The sequence below is a fragment of the Tripterygium wilfordii genome, chromosome 13 (genome assembly GCF_013401445.1).
Source record: "Tripterygium wilfordii isolate XIE 37 chromosome 13, ASM1340144v1, whole genome shotgun sequence".
In the NCBI taxonomy this organism is placed as follows: domain Eukaryota; kingdom Viridiplantae; phylum Streptophyta; class Magnoliopsida; order Celastrales; family Celastraceae; genus Tripterygium; species Tripterygium wilfordii.
This window is the reverse complement of record NC_052244.1, coordinates 2,311,628-2,325,356: the sequence shown is the minus strand read 5'-3', so window position 1 is coordinate 2,325,356 and position 13,729 is coordinate 2,311,628. Positions and strand designations below refer to the sequence as shown.

The 13,729-nt window shown below is 37.2% G+C and overlaps 3 protein-coding genes across 3 annotated transcripts; all 3 read left to right on the top strand.

The window, feature by feature from the left end:
• The first annotated feature begins 3,508 nt into the window (after positions 1–3,508).
• LOC120013597 lies at positions 3,509–4,812 on the top strand. Its single transcript, XM_038865462.1, has one exon. The coding sequence runs from the start codon at positions 3,669–3,671 to the stop codon at positions 4,536–4,538; it is 870 nt and encodes a 289-aa protein (XP_038721390.1). The 5' UTR covers positions 3,509–3,668; the 3' UTR covers positions 4,539–4,812.
• A 2,648-nt stretch (positions 4,813–7,460) lies between these two features.
• Positions 7,461–10,375, top strand: LOC120013352 (fructose-bisphosphate aldolase 6, cytosolic). The gene is made up of 3 exons (XM_038865131.1): positions 7,461–7,672; positions 8,872–9,099; positions 9,272–10,375. Exons 1-3 carry the CDS (start codon positions 7,645–7,647, stop codon positions 10,090–10,092), a joined length of 1,077 nt encoding a protein of 358 aa, XP_038721059.1. The 5' UTR covers positions 7,461–7,644; the 3' UTR covers positions 10,093–10,375.
• A 709-nt stretch (positions 10,376–11,084) lies between these two features.
• LOC120013353 (ethylene-responsive transcription factor ERF024-like) lies at positions 11,085–12,399 on the top strand. The gene has a single exon (XM_038865133.1). It carries the CDS (start codon positions 11,616–11,618, stop codon positions 12,231–12,233), a length of 618 nt encoding a protein of 205 aa, XP_038721061.1. The 5' UTR covers positions 11,085–11,615; the 3' UTR covers positions 12,234–12,399.
• The last annotated feature ends 1,330 nt before the right edge of the window (positions 12,400–13,729 follow it).

Below are 13,729 nucleotides of genomic sequence, written 5' to 3'. Positions count from 1 at the left end.
TGGATTTACAACAAATGGTGCAAGACCTATGCTTCCAAAAGTTGTGAATGTTTTTTAGGCGTATCCTTGCATGGGAGGAACCCTAATTGTTAATGTAAAGAAGGAAAGAATTATTGGTTACGTGGAAGAGAATAGCAGTCTGTACGTAAAGAATATTAGATGATTCCTTGGCTTCTGTTTTTGCCATATCCTTTGCACGCAATGTATATATGTATAATTGATTCATGACATGTCTTAGCTTAATTTTCTTTTCCTTAACAAGTCATAACTCTAGTGGTAGCCACATTAACCCATAAGATCAAGTAAAGCAAGTATTTGGGGACCAATTTTTGTCATAAACTTATATACCTAAGTGGTGGTCCAAGAAAAATGTCAAATCGTGTATTGGCTAAAATCCCTTTGCAGTCTTTTCGTGTCTGATTTTTAAAATCTTTTGTGTCTGATCGATATATATGTCTGAACCCTGTTCCCTGACGTTACCCATTGAATATATGACACTTTTGTTTCTTGTTGGAAACAAAAAGGTTTGGGAGATGAAATTGGCTAAATTCACAGACAACAAATTAAATGTTAATCTCGATTTGAGGATGAGATGTTGTCTGTGTTATTAGTGCTGATTGCAACTTCTGCTGTAATTCAGAACAAGATAATTGAAAATAGCAAGAAGTAATTTCTTTTATTTTATTTTGTGCATTTCTATCCTAAATATTAATGTAATGATGCTTAACAAAAATTTGATTTTTGAAATATAAAACCAAACCAAAAAACCAACAACTTTTTGTCTTTTGTTAACAAACCTCGTGCACGTACAACTGCTGCATACTGTTATACAAGGAATCACCCTTTCATGAAAAGAATTCATATTGATTACAATTAAATTAAATGGATGTGACTATGAAAGGCAAAATGTAATTAACCAGTCCCGTACACAAAATTTTTGTATTGGACGAGGTCGGGAACATACATGATGTACATATATCTATGTCTTTAGAGTATTCATATCAGATTACCTAAACATATACCTGTATATAAAATAGGAAACGATTATAAAGAACTTGTCAAAATATAGCTTTATATTAGATTACCTAGAGGTTCCATATTTTAGAGGACATGAAGAGTTGTTACCTACATCTAAAGAACCACTATTCACTTCCCTAAACATAAAATAATATTTTTTATTACTTTACTCTCTCTCTCCTCACTTTTTCTCTCCATTCTCTCTCCTCTCTCTCTCTCTCTCTCTCAGGCAACATCTCTTATTCCCTAGATCATGAAATCAAGCCCAATAAATAGTTAAATTTCTCCAATTTTTAATAACATTAATTTATTACTTTAAATAACATTAATTGATTAATATTAAATATAATTAATCTATTGTTAAAATATAATTAATTTATTATTTTAAATAGAAGTAATTTATATTATAGAATAAACAAAGGAAATAGAGAGAATTATTATTTTAATGTAGTAGAGAATATTATAGGTAATCTGATGCAGAGTTGATTGAATATGAAATCTGTAAAATAGGGGAAAGTAGCATTTTATCCGTATTTTAAGGGATCTATTAAGGGAAACTGATGTAGGTGATCTTTCATAATTTGTGAACTGTGACTTCTATAAATTGAACTTACTGCTTAGGGTGGTATGTGCAATGTTCATGATGAATTGTTAGTCTTGACTGTCCAACTGCATTATTCCTGAGAACCATGAATAATTCAGATGACACTCATATGTGTGATATCTCATAGAGGTCTCGAGTTCAATCCTCTCCATCCCATCCCCTATATTTAAAAAAAAAAAAAACTGCATAATATATGTCTGAAATTGGTTTATTAGTCGCTTTCGCTTTTCTCCATAATCAAGTGAATCCCGGGACGTAAAAGGAAATTTGAAAGACATGCATGCAACCAACTAATTAAACCAATACCAACTGTTACTTCAAACACCTTTATCCATGCAAAGTACTCTTATCGGAATCACACACAACTCATTCCCTTTACCATCTCCCCCTCGTGTGCCTACTTTAAACATAGCTTGCGTTGAATATATTTCTTTTACTTATTGTTTTAACTTGATTAAAATAAAAAATTTATGTATTTGTCTTGGGACTTAATTGTGAACCGAAAAGTTCATATTAATGAAACTCTTGTAGTAAATATAATTTATATCAAAGCGTAAATTAGGGAGTTTTTTTTTTATAGTTTATTAGCAAAATAATGCTCATCCAAAGTCTTAGCAAATAACATTCCACGCTATTCCGAGTAGGCGAGTAGCATCATTAGTACATGAATTTTACAATGATGCTACTCCCGCAATTGGGAGTAGCGTAATTATTTTTTTTAAGCGACTTTGTTCGATGACGCTACTATCAATAGCATATTATTAGTGTCAACGCTAGGGAAAGCATAGTTATTAAAACGTTGATATCAATGATGCTGTTGTGATCAACGTCATTAATTAGTTTATAAGGGTTGTGAACAACGCCATTAACATAAACACACTTGCTCACTCAACAAATATCTCAAGTCTTAAATTAGGGGATTGAGTCTCATATATATTTGGGTATTTCCGTCATATATTTGTGTGTTTGGGGTTGGAGTGGGTGGGTACGATCAAGATCATCTTAAATTCACTGGGACCAACCGATCACCATCATCGATCATCACCACCAGCTCTCCAACTCCATCATATCTTATTGCATTCAATTTTTCAACGTTTCGAATTACCCACTGATACATTCTTTAAGCTTTTTCCCTAGTTGTTAAAAGAAAAATTGAAGGATCCAACTAATTAATTAACCAAAAATCTCACTTGCTCTTCCTGTATTAATTTTTTTTTTTGTCTTCTTATGCATATTTGATTAATGAATGGAATATTAGGAAATAAAACAGGGCAGGTCAACCTTAAATTAAAAAAATAAAATAAAAAAATCTTAGTTGTGTTGTACTTTAATATTCTTTATAAAGAAGTTTCAGTCTTCTCTTTTTATTAGCTTCATAAAGGAGGAGTTCTAAGGTTAGGGCAAATGCAATGGTGAAGTGGTATTGGGCCAACAAAGATGTTGTCTTTTGCTGATGTGGCTGTATTGTAAAATGTGTTTTGCTTATGTGGCTGTATTGGGATAAGTGTTTTGCTGATGTGGATGTATTGATATTTAATGTTTTGGTGTAGTTTTGTTGTGGATAATATGGAGGAATGGAATGTTGTTGGGTTGGGTGGAAAGAGAAAGTGTGTGGGAAGAAAAAGTGTATAGAAATTTGTGTTTTGCTGATGTGGCTGTATTAGAATACGTGTTTGACTTGACTTTTTGTGTAATAGAGGTGGGACCGGGCCAACAAAAATGTTGGCCCAGTAAATTGTTTCTTATTGCATTTGCCCTTAAGGGAATCTTATTTAATGTTAGATGGGATTGGCCAGAAAAACAATAAAGAAATTGTTTTATAATTTTTAATTTTCTTATTCAATACAATTTATAATTTATACTTGAAAATTGAAAGGACCCTTCACATGTGGAAACAGGGGAAGGAGAGTACGCTTCTTTTGTCACATTCAATCTCTCCATTTTTCTTCTATTGCAGGTGAGGAAGAAGGCTACTAAGAACTAACCCACCCGTCTGTCTTTCTTTATTTCTTCTTCAAATTTCTTGGTGGGATTTGATTTTTCTGAGATGAGGAGCATAGCAACTTGTTACAGTGAACACGCCATTAAAGTGTCGGATTCGTATTGTTCAGGCCCTTCAAGTCAGGCGATTCAAACACCAAGCCTAATCCCTTCTGTCGCAGATTCAGTTATATGTATATACAAGGCCAAACTCGCCGAATCAAAAGATCTTCTGATCACAGTCACTTGGTGCAGCAACTTCATAGGCCAAGGCCTGATTGTTAAGATTGGAGATGCCAATTCACACCAACTACGAATCAAAAAGGGCACACAAGCATTCCAATATCTCAATTTCAATGTTCAAGTGTTTTGGGATCTGTCTGCAGCATGTTATGATCCAGGACCGGAGCCAATTAACGGGTTTTACGTGGTTGTTTTGGTGGATTCAGAGCTTGTTCTGTTTCTTGGAGACATGGAGAAAGAAGTTGTGAAGATTTGGAAGAAAGAGTTACCAGTACGTAAATTGGTGTCTCGAAGTGAGCATTTTTCAGGTAACACTGTATATTCAACGAGGGCGCAATTCTGTGACACAGGAACAGCTCATGATATATTGATCAAGTGCATTGGAGAAGATGACAGATCAAAGAACCCTGTACTCGCTGTGTCAATTGATGACAAGAAGATTTTTCAAGTAAAGAAATTGAGATGGAATTTCAGAGGGAATCGGACAATTTTTCTTGATGGGTTATTGGTAGATATGATGTGGGATGTTCATGACTGGTTTTTCAAGCAAGAATCAGGGTTCGCTGTTTTCATGTTCAGAACCAGAAGTGGGTTCGATAGCAGGCTCTGGTTGGAGGAGAAGAATTCGGAGAAGAAGGAGCAAGAGAAACCTGAGTTCTCCTTGTTGATATGTGCTTGTAAGAATCCAGACTGATTTACTATTTTTGGGATAATTCTGATTACAGGAAAATTATACTTCCGGGAATGGGTTTTAATTTCTGGAATCTAAATGAATTGTACATGTCAATATTAATGGATCTATTTTGTTTTCTATCATTTACGTTTACGTGTAGAGAGGCAGATGCCAATCCTCTGTTTTTAACTTGTTTGATCTGGTTCTGATTGGTGTGTATTCCTTAATTTGGATATGTGTATTAATTGGCAGTTGGAATATCGCTGGTGTTCTAAAAGAGGTAACGTACAGTGAGCTGAGTAACATTTATGAATTCTGGCTTCGATTTATTGAGAATGCTTGATCTTATGGTAAAATGCAGATGAGAGTTTTCAGTTTTGTTCTTGAATCCAAAGGAGCAGGCAGCAGCTCCTGCGGAAAATGAAGCTGCTGTTTCTGGCATTCTGGAATTAGTAAAAAAGGTCAAATTGACCAATTCTGGGTCCCATCCATGGGGGAGGGCAGAGGCCTAAGGTTTTGTTCACGTCAAGAAAGGCTTGGTCACATGCACTCTTTTTAGGAATCACAGTTTGGAACAAAAGCCAAAGAAGCAGAGCCGTGTCGTTCAAACCAGCTTTTAAAACACAACAACAACACAGATATCAGATATGCTTGTCCTAGGGATGACAGTCTTTATGAGGACAGAAAAAGCCAAAGAAGCAGAGCCGTGTCTTGCTTCCAGTAGTCGGAGGCCTGCTTCAACCAGCCCGGAGACTAGAGAATATATGGTTTATTCCGGAGCCCATTCGGTTATGTGACACTGATCCATTTAATTCTGGGACCCTGTTTGTCTGTTGAGTAATCCAACAGAACTTCAAAATATAACCTTCATTTTACACCAAATCCATGTGACCCGTAAAATAATTATTGATTATAAATATGCTATAAGACTTACTTGACATTCAATACTTCACATTGATTGGGGTGAAATAGGGTCATATTTTGTGCGTCATGTGAAATGTGGATTGATGCTTCCCTGGACAATAGACATGACATTGGCTAAGGCCCAGTTCTACCAGGGCGGACAGAGAGGCCCGGTTTGTTACCAACTAGTTGGGTATGTTGGACTCTACAGTTCTAGACTTCTAGTACAAGATCCATTAGATCTGTTGCGAGAATAACGGATCCAAATACTAGATGTCTGCCCACTGATAAGTAGAAAGAAACAGATTAATATGTGCTCCTAACAAAAGCTAATAATCTTCAATATTGCAAACTGAACAACATAAGAGGTAATTTTGAGAATTAGTGATAGCCCAGTGGTAATGTACATTTAAAAACCATGACCTAATCGGCTGGTGTCGGTGTCGCTCTCGGGTTTTACTCTCCACCCCGCATTCACATGAAGATTTGTTTGATATTTCTTTTTCACGAAGTTTATTGACAATTTGACCCTTCCTCCCCACGTTTTCACGGTAGATGGTTTTGACTTTTGAAAGGTTTTTGGGATAAATATTACAAAGGCCCTTTAAATTACGAAAAATGCTCAATTCAACCCTCTTATCTTTTTTTCATGTCAAATGAGTCTTTCAACGTCTAACTAATGGGTCAATTAAGCCCTTGAGTCATTATTTTGTTAAAACATTGCTGACGTGTTATTCTGTTAAAACATTGCTGATATGGTTGTTAAGTGCTAACGTGAATTCTTTATTTTTAAATCAATTTCCACGTATACAAAAAACAAAAATCATTTATACAAAAAACCCTAATTTTTATCAGATCTAAAAGACTCCATCGACGACCTCACTCCGGTGATCAAATCGATCAAGCTAGTGGAAATCGAGATCCAACCGAATGACTTATCAACGCTGGTAGTCTCCAGTACGACCCAAAGCAGCGCATCTGGAAAGAGCCCGACGAGATGCGACCCAATTTTTCTGACTTGAATCCCCAATTTCATTCTTTAATTAATCCATACAGATGCATATGAACACCCAGTATAATAATGAACGTAATCTACAGCATGCACCAATTAAACACAAACCTTTTTGGTCTTCCACCATTGATCTCTGCAACTTCGGCCCTCCATAAGCGGACATGGCCGGCTCGCGTCCAGTCGAGCCCACGACTTCCCTTTCCCATTCCAATGTAACACTCACCGGACCTGGATACAAATCCCTGCACAAACCCCTAAACATTGAAGAAGAATGGGTTTGTTGTTGGTGGTGATGTGGTGACGACGACTGGGTGTTGAAGAAGATTGGTTTTGTTTTGTTTTGTTTTTTTTTTAATTTCTAAAATTCCATATCAGCTAATACACGTAATTTGTAATTTTTAATACACGTCAGAAAATTAAGTCCACATCAATTATTTTTAACAGCAAATTGACGAAAGGGCAAACGTGGACCGTTTATGGAAGTAGAAGGGTTGATTTGGCACGAATAAAACACGAGGGCTCAATTGACCCTTTTTTATAAGTTCAATGACTTCTGTGATACTTATCCCAAGGTTTTTAGAGTGTGTATAGAGTGAGGGATTCGGGAAACGGAAGCAAATGAGAGAGAAAAAGTAAGAGAAAATGAGTAATAGTACTTTTTCTATTTCATGTTAAAATATTATATACAAAGTTAAAATATTTTTTAATTCATAAATAGTTTAATTAGTTCTTCATTTCCTTCAAAATAACTCTATTTTGTGAGGAAGATTTAATGAAATCTTTCAAATCCCCTCAAATATTTCCTCTTAATTTTTTATAAACTATCAAAATGAAAGAATTAGAAGGAAAATTTTCATTTCTTTTCTCTTCCATTCAAGGGTAAAATAGGTTTTTTACCATATTTTCTTGGAAATTGTTGGGCCCAATGGGCCGTTAACGAAGAGCCGGGAAAACCAGTTCGACACTTGGACAGAAAAGGTGAAAGGAGTTGAAAAAATCCAGAAAGAAACGTGAAGTTCGACGTTACGTGCAGAAAAAGCCTAAGTGTGAAGCGACAATCGCGAACTGCCCTTTCTTGTAATACCCACCCCCACAATATAAAGTTATAAACCCTTGGGTTCTCATCTCTCTCAAACCCGTCTGTATTCGTCTCTTTCACTTTACTTCGAAATCTATATCTACTCTGCTCTCGCTCTATTTAATCAGTCAATCATGTCTTCCTTCAAGGGCAAATACGCCGGTAATCTACTTTTGTTGACGTCTTTTATTGTATTGATTTGGATTTGTATAAGTTTGATTTAGCATTTCTTCTTCTGTGTTGGATTGGATCGAATCATTGGAACCTTGTTTTGGTACTAGATCAGTGAAATTTTAGGGGTTTTTTCGTTCAAATAGATGTTACTTTATGAGATCTGTAATCTACGGGCAACGACCGTTGTATTCTACTTACATATGTCTTCTTGTCCCTTTAGATTTATTGATCTTGTAAATCGTTGAAGGTATCAGGGAATGTGCTGCGATTTTGTTTATTTTGTTATCTTCAGTGATGTAATATCTGATATCAGATTTTTTTTGTCTCTATCGATCAAACCAGATCCGTCTATCTGCACAGATAGCGTGTTTGCTTAGATCTATTTACCGGTAGCTTAGGTTCTTTAATTGAATGAATTTTAGCTGGCTTTGCTGTAAAATAAATGTTTTGGCTTTTCCTGTGCATAAATGAATTAATTTTAAAGAGTTTTAGTGGTATTGTGATTTTAATATTTGGAATGAATCCATGCGAGACATTTATTTGTATTACAGACTCTGGAATTAGTCTACTTCATATGGGTTACCTCAAGGAGAAAGCAAAATGTCTGGAGATTATTTGATACTGTGTGTTTTTTTTTCATACTGTATTGAACTACTTGTCTAATTGACTTTTCTTTTTATCGTATTTATTCCGTGCACGTGTTTATAAATAAACCGAGATATTCTCTTATTTTATATTCAATCCAAGTTACTTTGTCTATGTTGGATGATCTAATTTCTCATATTGTCTATGGTCTTTATTTAATCATTTTAGTTCTGGTAGATTTGATTCATAATGAAATACTGTATTTTGATATTATACTTAGCTGAATTAATGTGGAATGTTGAGTAGCTGTTAATTTTTTTAATGTAGATCTTTTATATAGAGATAGGTTGCTAAGATCTTTTTCTTTTATGTTAGTTTTTTCCTTGCGTGCTTTCTAGCTTGCATTTTAGGTCTTTCAAGTTTCCCATGGTTGTATTTCTCCTGATTTTCTAGGTGTTTTGTTAGCTGTCATCTCTTTTATTTTTTTATTTCTGATATTGTGAATGCTGCTTAGCATAAGGAAAAATTGAATAGATTTTTGTATTTGTTTATGGGTTCTGTTTTTCCCCCTATTAATCGAATGTATTTTTCTTTTTCTTTAGATGAGCTCATTGCCAATGCTGCCTACATTGGCACTCCTGGTAAGGGAATTCTTGCTGCTGATGAATCAACTGGGACAATCGGAAAGCGTCTGGCAAGCATCAACGTTGAGAATGTTGAAACAAACAGGCGTGCTCTTCGTGAGCTCCTATTCACCGCCCCTGGTGCTCTCCCATGCCTCAGTGGTGTCATCCTCTTCGAGGAAACCCTGTACCAGAAGACTGCAGCAGGTATTTTGATAGGATGCATATTGTATTTTTCATACTTTTTTTTAATTATCCCATTATTTGTGGATGGTAGAGGCTTACCTGATGTTTTATTGGCTATAGAGATTTTTTTGGCCTTTTATTCCCCCTAAATAATTCAAAGCAAGTTTGATAAAATCTTGATTATACTGTGTAGGCAAGCCCTTTGTTGATGTGTTGAAGGAAAGTGGAGTGCTACCTGGTATTAAGGTTGACAAGGGCACTGTTGAGCTTGCTGGAACCAACGGTGAGACAACAACTCAAGGTCTTGATGGCCTTGCTCAGCGTTGCCAGAAGTACTATGAAGCTGGTGCTCGGTTTGCCAAGTGGCGTGCTGTGTTGAAGATTGCTCCAACTGAGCCATCTCAGCTGGCTATCAATGAGAATGCCAACGGGTTGGCTAGATATGCTATCATCTGCCAGGAGAATGGTCTTGTTCCAATTGTTGAGCCTGAGATCCTGGTTGATGGTCCCCATAGCATTGAGAAGTGTGCTGATGTAACCGAGCGTGTGCTCGCTGCATGTTATAAGGCTTTGAATGATCACCATGTCCTGCTTGAGGGTACTCTGTTGAAGCCCAACATGGTTACCCCTGGATCAGAGGCCCATAAGGTTGCACCTGAGGTGATTGCTGAGCACACAGTGCGGGCTTTACAGCGCACTGTCCCTGCTGCAGTTCCCGCCATTGTTTTCTTGTCTGGTGGGCAGAGCGAGGAAGAGGCTACCATCAACCTCAATGCCATGAACAAGCTTAAGGGGAAGAAGCCATGGAGTCTTTCCTTCTCATTTGGACGTGCCCTTCAGCAGAGTACTCTCAAGGCTTGGGCTGGCAAGGAAGAGAATGTGAAGGCGGCTCAAGCTGCACTCCTTGCCAGGTGCAAAGCCAACTCTGAGGCAACCCTTGGCACCTACAAGGGTGATGCTCAGCTTGGTGAGGGTGCCTCTGAAAGCCTCCATGTCAAGGACTACAAATACTAGAAAGTGCCAGCTTTTTGGTCAGTTTTTGTTTATGTTTTGCGGAGAAAATTATGTTGTCTTACTCTCAGGCATAGTTTTAGATTATATTCTTTATCTTTCCTAGCGGAATTTATGATGGAGAGAGGAATAAAGCTTGAGGTGTTTGAACTTTGAACTGGTTTTGGTCAATGCTTTGTATGTTTGTCCTCGTTCCTCCTAGTTGAGATTCAGGACTTCCTTTTGGATTATGTTTTCTCGTCTTTCCTTGGATAAGTTTTTATTCCACTGCACTTTTGCAACCTCAGTCCACTGCCTCAATTCTCCTTTTAATTCATTTCCTGATTTTTTGTCATAATTAGTTTTCCTTCTGCTTTTAAGGTTTGTTTTCTTTCAAATTCTCCCCCATTGAAATTGATCTTTCTGGGTGTGCAATGAAGTTTGAAAATCTCTATGGTAAAGGAAATCGGGTGTTGTTTCTCTTGGATGAACGTGGATGATAATTGGCAGAGGAAGAGGAGGTAGAAGACCTCTTTATTCCTGGGAATTGGTCACTCTGCCAAATGGAGGATGTTATTAATACCATTGATCCGATGGTGAATAGAAAGGAGGATTTAATTTGGAAATACTCTCGTACTGGGAAATGTACTGTGAAGTCTTATTATTGTGAGAAAGATGTTGAATCAAACGGACCCTAAGACTACTAAGACAACACAGTGCGGCCGGCCTCAAAATGGCAACACGCCAACACACTTACATGGCATTCCATAGCTTCCCAAGCGATGAATTCTCGTACGATTTATGAAGGCTAATTTGGGTGCTTAAAAAAACTTTACAGCTAAGTTCCTCCAAATATAAAGTGAAGTGTTTGGGATTTTTGTTTTGGGTCCGCCGATGTTCTTTCATAATTAGGCAGTTATCATTCCTTTTTAGATATCGTGGGGACAGCACAAAGCCCACAAACAAAACAAATACATACAAGACAGAGATTTTATGCTCACTGTTTTATTGCAACACCAACCCCACATCTAATCCAAACATTATCGCCCACTATCATCACTCACTTCACTCATGTCTCGTGGGTTGTCTTTTGTACGGAATTTCTCTCGTTAGAATTGCTTCCTATTTCTGGTCAAACTACCTATACATATAGTTGTGGAATTTTGTAATTTCTAATTGCATAGAGTTTGCCACAACACACATTTGCTTGCTCACTATTAAACTTCTGTTGGATATGACAAATAAAGAGCGACTTGTAGTGGATTACTACTGGGTAGAACACATCAGGCAGTTTATAGTTTGGCTGCGTAGAACGCCGTCCAACCCAGATATCCAACATAAGAGCTGGCTTACACCCCAAATATGTGAAGAACGCAATTCATCAAACAGCTGGTCTGCAATCTTTCAGTACTCCGAATCCAAATCCCTCCCTCGAAAATCCTCTCCCCATAAATGGCTTCTCTTCTCTCCCACTCCAATCCCATCACCAATCTTCCAGCCATTCTTTTGATTTCACACAAAAGTAACATTAATTTTTCCAAAACATTATGCAATCCTCAAAAAGTATTAGTTCTAGCAGCGGCAGCAATGTCTCTGTCACTTCTGGTGGCCCTGCTCGGGCTTCAGGGCGCCACTCGATTTATCGGGGAGTCAGGCGTAGAAGTGGAAAATGGGTGTCGGAAATCCGGGAACCCAGAAAGCCTACTAGAATCTGGTTAGGAACATTTCCTACCCCTGAAATGGCGGCAGTTGCCTACGATGTGGCGGCACTGGCACTCAAAGGGCCGGAAGCTGAGCTTAATCTGCCAGATGTGGCGGCTTCTTTGCCCGTACCTGCCTCCACGTCTCCCCACGATATACAAGCGGCTGCTGCCTATGCTGCAGCGGCTTTTGGGGCGGCGAATGATGCTTTGGGGATTCAGAGTAATCAAATGGAAGGAAATGAAACAGTAGTGCTGCAACCTGATCAAATGCCAAGAAATGTGGATAATATGTTTGTTGATGAGGATCTGATATTTGATATGCCTAATGTTCTTGTGAACATGGCAGAAGGGATGCTTCTTAGCCCGCCTCGATTGGGGAGTTTTGATTACGATGATGATTATGCTGCTGGTAGTGGCGGTGCTGGAAGCGGCGGAGATCATAATCTCTGGAAATTCCCATGATATCCAACTAAATCAAAAATAAATCAATAAATGATAACATTCATGTAAAAAATCGAAACCCAATAAATATATAATCTACCTAATACCTATAATCTATGGCATCAGAAATAAAAATTTGTATGATATTGTCTTGCATTGAAGGCCCAAATGCAAGAGTTCCATTGGATGCCCACTCTTTTTTTTTTTCTTTTTTTTTTTCAATATTGTACAGAGGACCCTTTGGCTTTCATATGCAATTTGGTGTTTACTTGTTGAGACTTTAATCTTTTGGGGTGAAAATATTTCTGAGCTTCAATATCTTGAATCTAAGTTAAATCATTGTGTATAGCTCCACATTGGATTGATATACTGAGTGGTATATAAACAAATGTTCGGTTCCTCTCTTAAGATGCGTTTTCTAGACATAAATATTTCAAAGACAGTCTAAGAGAACAAATTCGTGAGGAATTTTGTCCATAGCGGAAAATATCACTTTGATCCGTCATTGTTGCTAATTGAATTAAGCACTGAACAATGACCAAACAAATTGCATATGATGCTGCTTAATGGGCACAGTCAATGAAAGTGATAATTAAAGGTGATTTTAAGAGCCAACGAAAAATAAAAGGCTTAAAAGCACAATAATAATTACCTAGATTGACTGTGCTTAATTGAGATGAGTTATGGCTGATACTATTCATGACTATATATGACATCGGCTCTCAAATTTATTAATGCCCTTTATCCATCTCAAGGATGTATAATCAACAATCAAACAACCAAAACCCAATTGTCCCACCTGTGATTTTTTTTTTCATAATGAGGAGCAGAATTTGAATCCTGATCATCAGGATGATAAACATCATTATTACTACTTCAACTAGTGGTTGGGTGTACCTATGACATTCTGTTAAATTTATAGTAGTTGATTAACACACACATACATACATATATATATTGTGGTCTTATGACTCGTTTGTTTCATGGATTACTCTCTTTTTGGGAGCAAAGGAGGATTCCTCATTCGGGGGAATCCAACTTTCCTTTGAATTCTATATTATAAGGATTTCATCTACCAAACATATAAATTTTGAATAAATAGTAAAAGGTAAATTATTATTTCTGAAAAAGCGGAATTCCGCAAACCAAATGAGACATGATAATCCAATCTTATTGTCGCAATGATTATATTTCTTTTAACCTAGTCCCCATCCCTCTTGATACGTTAATTAAGTTCAGACCCTAAAAAAAGCTACAGTAGCACAAAATTAACTAAATAATCAAGTTTATTCTCCCTCTACTCCTGTACAAATTTGGGCATTAAAAACAAAATTGCGCCGGATATTGCTACTTTATTTGCTGGCCCAGCCCAAATTAAAAACAAAGGGCCAGATTTACGGACTCCACAACATTGGGCCACCCGGTTGATTGTATGGGCTAGATGGGCCGCGGTAGCAGAAAGACCGGAAAAACATTGGGCCATGTTTTAACGGGCCAGCAAGGGTCATCATTGTAAT

Coding starts and splice junctions, on each gene's coding strand:
- LOC120013597 (XM_038865462.1), top strand. CDS start 3,669: ATGAGGAGCATAGCAACTTGTTACAGTGAACACGCCATTAAAGTGTCG.
- LOC120013352 (XM_038865131.1), top strand. CDS start 7,645: ATGTCTTCCTTCAAGGGCAAATACGCCG. Junction 7,673..8,871: donor CTTCAAGGGCAAATACGCCG/GTAATCTACTTT, acceptor CTTTTTCTTTAG/ATGAGCTCATTGCCAATGCT. Junction 9,100..9,271: donor GTACCAGAAGACTGCAGCAG/GTATTTTGATAG, acceptor TATACTGTGTAG/GCAAGCCCTTTGTTGATGTG.
- LOC120013353 (XM_038865133.1), top strand. CDS start 11,616: ATGCAATCCTCAAAAAGTATTAGTTCTAGCAGCGGCAGCAATGTCTCT.